Source organism: Littorina saxatilis, linkage group LG12 (genome assembly GCF_037325665.1).
Source record: "Littorina saxatilis isolate snail1 linkage group LG12, US_GU_Lsax_2.0, whole genome shotgun sequence".
NCBI classification, from domain to species: Eukaryota; Metazoa; Mollusca; class Gastropoda; order Littorinimorpha; family Littorinidae; genus Littorina; species Littorina saxatilis.
The window spans coordinates 76843378-76850877 of NC_090256.1; the positions used below are offsets into that span (position 1 = coordinate 76843378).

Consider the following 7500-nt stretch of genomic DNA (forward strand, 5'->3'; position numbering starts at 1 on the left):
AGGTGTACGGTGCAGCTTCGTGTGTCATTATTTTACCCACATGAAGTCATACGAATACTCATAGATACTTTTCTTGACTTGCGCCTGACATTTACCCTCATTTTATTATATTTAGTCAAGTTTTGACTAAATATTTTAACATCGAGGGGGAATCGAAACGAGGGTCGTGGTGTATGTGCGTGTGTGCGTGTGTGCGTGTGTGCGTGTGTGTGTGTAGAGCGATTCAGACTAAACTACTGGACCGATCTTTATGAAATTTGACATGAGAGTTCCTGGGTATGAAATCCCCATACGTTTTTTTTCATTTTTTTGATAAATGTCTTTGATGACGTCATATCCGGCTTTTCGTGAAAGTTGAGGCGGCACTGTCACGCCCTCATTTTTCAACCAAATTGGTTGAAATTTTGGTCAAGTAATCTTCGACGAAGCCCGGACTTCGGTATTGCATTTCAGCTTGGTGGCTTAAAAATTAATTAATGACTTTGGTCATTAAAAATCTGAAAATTGTAAAAAAAAATAAAAATTTATAAAACGATCCAAATTTACGTTTATCTTATTCTCCATCATTTGCTGATTCCAAAAACATATAAATATGTTATATTCGGATTAAAAACAAGCTCTGAAAATTAAATATATAAAAATTATTATCAAAATTAAATTGTCCAAATCAATTTAAAAACACTTTCATCTTTTTCCTTGTCGATTCCTGATTCCAAAAACATATAGATATGATATGTTTGGATTAAAAACACGCTCAGAAAGTTAAAACAAAGAGAGGTACAGAAAAGCGTGCTATCCTTCTTAGCGCAACTACTACCCCGCTCTTCTTGTCAATTTCACTGCCTATGCCGTGAGCGGTGGACTACGAGTATACGGTCTTGCTGCGTTGCATTGCGTTCAGTTTCATTCTGTGAGTTCGACAGCTACTTGACTAAATATTGTATTTTCGCCTTACGCGACTTGTTCCGGTAAAAATAACAACCATCACAGCATTTTGTAACGAAGACATTTCACCGTGAAGCAAAAAAAAAAAAAAAAAAAAAAAAAAAAACCCCACCAAACAAACAAACAACCAACATCATAATCAGTCAGCATGAGCGGTTTTGAAGCGAGTTGTGGCAGCAAATGGCAAGCTCCAATCATACACTTCGTTTGTGGTCTAAGGGGCTCAACAGAAGCAATTGAGTCCAAAATATCGGCGGCCGTCCCATGTTCATGATTTGGCGGAAAAACCGTGCACGCCTTGCTCGTGTTTAATGTTTTATAAAACAATTTTGGTTTTCCTTCAAACTGCTAGACATTGATCTGAAATAAGAGAGTGTTTTCTATAAGTTGTTAGGGAAAGGTCCCAGCCATGGACCACTTTTTGTTTCATGCGAGGGATGGCCTTATTCCACGTAAAAGACTGTACGCCGAATCGCTCACACAAGCAGGACTGCACCTTTAAAGCCGGTTAACAAGTCCTTTGCAGCGATCACCGCGACAGGGTGTGAAACCAGCTTGTCTTCTCGCCAAGAAGTTTCATCTTATGCTTGGTGGTTATCCCCTGTTCAGTTCCCTGTTAAGCCTAATTGGAGCGAATTACCTTTGGTAGACATTGAGCGAAATTTTAAAACAGAAAATATAGACTACTGGTCCATATTAAAAGCCTTGGCGCCTAATACGGACCAGTGAAGAGGCCATCACGGTTCTTTGTAAGAAAATAAAAACAAGTCGCGTAAGGCGAAAATACAACATTTAGTCAAGTAGCTGTCGAGCTCACAGAATGAAACTGAACGCAATGCCATTTTTCAGCAAGACCGTATACTCGTAGCATCGTCAGTCCACCGCTCATGGCAAAGGCAGTGAAATTGACAAATATTGCTATTTCATATGTTACGTGGATTTTCATTGGTCAATTGGGCAAAACTGAGCTCAGTGCAAAAGTGATATCGACGACATTTCCGTCGATATCAGTTTTGATATCGACGACCTCTTTATTGCTTCCCCACTTCAAAAACAAAAACACCTACATTTAAAAACAAACAAATATATATGAAAATGTAATTATCCAAGAATTTAGTTGAGCAAGTGACTAAAGACTTTTTGAAAGAAAAGACATTTTGAAATACTGAAAAGTACAAGAAAAGAGTGACCAAAAAGAAATAATAATCAGAGGGAGGGATATGGAACAGCCAAAGCTGAGACAAATACTTTTGTAATTTCTTTACAGTAGATACAAAATGTCCAAAGAATTAGCAATATATCTAACATTGACTGACTGTGTGATGATATCTTCTGCTATTGGTCTGTTTCGGCAGTGATATCAAAATCTCGACCTCCGGTCTCGATTTTGATATCACTGTCTCAACAGACCATAGCAGAAGATATCATCACACAGTCCGTCAATATTGGGTAGAAGAGCGGGGTAGTAGTTGCGCTAAGAAGGATAGCACGCTTTTCTGTACCTCTCTTTGTTTTAACTTTGTGAGCGTGTTTTTAATCCAAACATATCATATCTATATGTTTTTGGAATCAGGAACCGACAAGGAATAAGATGAAAGTGTTTTTAAATTGATTTCGACAATTTAATTTTGATAATAATTTTTATATATTTAATTTTCAGAGCTTGTTTTTAATCCAAATATAACATATATGTTTTTGGAATCAGCAAATGATGGCAAACTAAGATGAACGTAAATTGGGATCGTTTTATAATTTTTTATTTTTTTTTACAATTTTCAGATTTTTAATGACCAAAGTCATTAATTAATTTTTAAGCCACCAAGCTGAAATGCAATACCGAAGTCCGGGCTTTGTCGAAGATTACTTGACCAAAATTTCAACCAATTTGGTTGAAAAATGAGGGCGTGACAGTGCCGCCTCAACTTTCACGAAAAGCCGGATATGACGTCATCAAAGACATTTATCAAAAAAATGAAGAAAAAGTTCGGGGATTTCATACCCAGGAACTCTCATGTCAAATTTCATAAAGATCGGTCCAGTAGTTTGGTCTGAATCGCTCTACACGCACGCACAGACAGACAGACAGACACACACACACACACACAAACACACACACCCACGCACGCACATACACCACGACCCTCGTCTCGATTCCCCCCTCTACGTTAAAACATTTAGTCAAAACTTGACTAAATGTAAAAATAAAAACCCAAAGAGCTGACCGTACACGGGGTCAGGACTTCCCCGGTCCCCATGTTGTGGAATTCCAAGTTTGGTGTGTGGTAAAAGAACAAGTAATTACACCTGGCCTATAAACTCAGACAGGTGACTTTTCCCCATATTGTGTGTCTTTGCAGCCGCTTTCAGCGTAACCTTTGACATGGTAAGTCAAATGAAATTGGACATTGGCACAGGAGGCACCATTCGATTTGACAAAATCGTCACCAACATCGCTGGCGGGTATAACCCTGAGGACGGCCGCTTTACAGCACCCTTCGCCGGGGTCTACGCTTTCTTCTGCAGCTTAAGGTGGGTAGGAACCACAACAGTTCTCAAGTGCCGTGCACATCGCAGACTTAGGCTACAACAAAACGTTCACCATTTTAAGCGATTTTAGTCAGAACCAAGCTAGTTGAAAATCGCAGCCAGTGTGCACATAGGGGGGGGGGGGGGGGGGGGGAGTTCATGGGTTCCGGAGACTAACCCTCCCCCCCACCCTTACCCATACATTGTACATTTGTCCTCATGGTTTGACTAAAAGTACCCCTTTAACAGCAAGGCTCTTAGAACTATTTTAGGATTGTTGCCCTATAAATACCCTTATTATTATTATTATTATTATTATTATTATTATTATTATTTAAGTTATTGAGACATCCCAGTGCACTAAGGGATTTATAGAGCAAATCGAGAAAATTCATTATTGAACGAAGCGCATAGCGCTGAGTTCAATAATTATTTTCGAGATTTGCTCTATAAATCCCTTAGTGCACTGGGATTGTTTCAATAACGATATTGTCAGTACCGCCATAGAAAAAAAGAAGATTCCAAACGCACATTTTGCAATGCGCATTTGAATAGGCATAACTGTGTGGTCAGGTCGTGTACAGTAAAGATCTACTTTTGTGTGGGGTGTCTCAAGTGTGTCGTGCTTTCGTCACACGCATTTTAATTTCTGTTGGTAAATTCCAGTGTAGCGTTAATCTGAACAGTGATGATCTTTCAGAGAGACCTCATTTGAACTCGGAGAAAGGGTTGTGCTCTTCATTATTTGCGATTCGAAACCTCCAGTCGAGCTTCGACGGATTGACTGTGCGGAGTGACTCCCCTTGAATTGACTCGAAGCCGCGGGACTCGACGGTTCGCACATTTTCAAAACAAATGTGGCATATTTCTCGTGTTCTATCTTCACTCATCGGGGAGTCTGATACTAAATATGAACGGTAAGAATGCTCTGAACCCTACACGTATTATATCCCCATCGTTTTTTCGTTCACATTTGCCCAACATGTTAATTTGCTGAGCGGGGTTTATGTCGTCTGCTAGGGCAATCAAACCACTGCATGCAGTCTGCACTGACTGAGTCTGCACGCACGAGGCACGCTGGTAATAAATCTTATAATGGTAAGAACGTTCTGAACCCTACACGTTTTCGATTACGATTGTTCTTGCCTTGAAATAATAATTCGGAAACCATTCATTTACTGAACTGATGTAGTCGTATTTCAGTGTAGTCAGTGCTACATATGACAGAGTCGATCGAGTCAGTCTTCCAAACTGGTCTAGCTGGTACGTTATCGGAATAACACTTGTGTTTTCTGCTAGCGGGTGGGAATATTATATTAACTCATCATTTGGTAATGTGGATGATAAGCTACATGCCACTAACACGATGAGAAGAATCTATGCAAGTCGGCGAGAATTAGATGAAACACAGCGGCTTCTATTTTTAGATCAGTGGCAGCCGCACTGTGGCACAGGCACATGCAATCTGTCAGAAAAAACCCACTTCTGCTTTAATTGAGAAGCAGGGAATTTATGGTCATTTGGTATTGTGGAAAATATAAGCTACATGTCAGTAATTAATTCTGAGGATGAGAGCACAGTCTTGCTTAGGTAAAGGGCGTAAGAATACGCTCTGTGGAAAAGTTAGCGCACTCCAAGAGTGCGCTAACAGTTTTAGCGCATCGCCATTAGCCAATCAACTGGTTCACATCAGTCATGTCACACCAGTACTCAAGTTACTGACAATTATTATTATTATTATTATTAAGGCTCATAGCCTAGATCCGGACCCGGGAACTAAATCGTCGGTACCGATCACATCTCAGACTTTTCGCCGACTTGGTCTTGTCGACTTAAAGTTGCTGGGAAATCTGCCATGTAAACAGCACTTTATCAAGCGGACGGTGGCAAGAGAGGTGAAGGGATGGGGGATGGTCCCTGTTGACTCAGGACTCAGGACTCAGGACTCAGGAATGTTTTATTTCAGGCCATAGCCCATACATAGGGTGATACACAATTACAAATAGAAATGTATAGAAAACATGTTAGGCGCACAGGCAATCTGCTGTAACGGGTCAATCATAATTATATTATGTAAAACTGGAACTCCTCCACGCACTTGCACTCTCGTATGCACTGTACTGATTCACAATCACCCGCACCTACGCAAAGTGACCATCCCCTAAGTGTTTACCATGTGGGTTACTTTTGCTTGTATAGCTACGTATTGTGTCTCATTGTGTTCTCAACTGGTTACCGAAAGGGTGTTCAAAAGTTCAGAGTGTAAAGACCCAGGGGTTGCCAGCGCTCGTCTCAAGACTTGACTACTTTTTTCCACAGCGAAACTGGAACACTGTCCTTCGAACACTATACTGGCTTAGGATTGTTCTTGCCAAGATACATAATAATAGAGTAGATAATAAGGCAGATTTTTCTATTAGTTCTGTCTGTCCGTGTCTGTCTCTCAGTCTGTCTGTCTGTCTGTCTGACTATCTGTTGCTCTCTGTCTCTCGCTCGGCTCTCTCTGTGTCTGTCTGTCTGTCTGTCTGTCTGTCTCTCTGTCTGTCTCTCTGTCTGTCTGTCGCTCTCAATCTCTTGCTCTCGCCTTCTCTGTCTGTCTGTCTGAATTTCTGTCTATCTGTCCGTCTGTCTGTCTGTCTGTCTGTCTCTCTCTCTCTCTCTCTCTCTCTCTCTCTCTCTCTCTCTCTCTCTCTCTCTCTCTCTCTCTCTCCTTCTCTCCACTTTTGGACTGAATATCGGTCACTTGAACATTTATCATCTTTTGAACAAAATTCCTGATCTCTGCGTGTTGTTAAATCAACATTCTCCCATAACCCATTTGTTTGGGATTTCAGAGACTAGGCTAGACTCACGCATCTGTGATGATATGTTGCGGATTCCTCATTATTCTGTAATCCGACGTGACAGTATGGAAGTACAACATACTGGTCTTGCTGTTTATGTCCATGATTCCATAGCAAAGTTTGTTAAGCGCAGGGCTGATTTGGAAGTGAACAGTATTGAATGCCTTTGGCTCGAAATTTCGTATAAGAATTCGAATTCTTTTCTCCTCGGCTTTGTATATAGAAATCCCGCATCCCATTCAGCTTGGTCTGACGATTTTATTGATTTGATGGATAACATTAAATGTAATAATCGTAATGTATTGTTACTTGGTGATTTAAACATCGACTTGCATAAAACCCAGACAGCCTGGCGCTCAGTAACGTCTCTCTTTGGATTCCATCAACTTGTGAACACCTCAACCAGATTGACTGATACAACATCAACGTTGATTGACCACATTTACACTAATAATACCTCCATGGTGTCAAACGTGAAAACTGTACCTTCAAGCATCAGTGACCATTGTTCAATATTTTGTTCTTGGTCGTTCAAGTTGCCTAAGCCGGTGCACAAGGGCCATACAACTATTGAATACAGAAGCTTTAAAAAGTTTGATGAAACCAAGTTCTTCTTTGATCTCAGTTCAGCACCATTTTCCTCTGTGTTTAATCATGTTGTTGCTGACGAGGCATTAGGCGCCCTTTTAGATATACTTTATCCTATAGTGGATAAGCATGCCCCACTACGTCACCACAGAGTGAAATATCCATCTCTTCCCCCATGGTTGACGGAACAGATTATTGAAGCCATGTCCCTGCGTAATTTTTACAAAGCAAACAACATGAAGTCTGACTTTAAGAAACAAAGGAATAAAGTGACAGAATTAACACGTCAAGCAAAAGCAAATTATTTTAATAAATTAATCGAGGACAAGAAAGATATTGCAACAGTTTGGCGTGCTGTTAATAACATATTAGGTAAATCTAAACAGAACTCAAATCGGTCTGCCCCAACCATCTCCCCTGAAGATTTTAATAACCATTTTTTGTCCCTTGCCAATAGGCTAAATGAATCTGCAAAATGCGACAGTCCTGATTCTGATTTTGAAGTCTCTCTCTCAAAATTACATGATTTTTGTAATGACAAATGTAAACCAGACGATTTTTTTTACTATTCCAGACATGGCAGTGCATGAGGTAGGTA

General features: G+C 40.3%; 1 protein-coding gene across 1 annotated transcript in view; it reads left to right on the forward strand.

Annotated features, from left to right (window-relative positions):
- Positions 1 to 7500, forward strand: part of LOC138982814 (complement C1q-like protein 4) — a 12815-nt gene that overhangs the window by 372 nt on the left and 4943 nt on the right. Inside the window, exon 2 of the mRNA XM_070356165.1 lies at positions 3303 to 3474. Within this exon, the coding sequence (XP_070212266.1) occupies positions 3303 to 3474 (172 nt within the window). The remainder of the gene's footprint in view (positions 1 to 3302; positions 3475 to 7500) is intronic.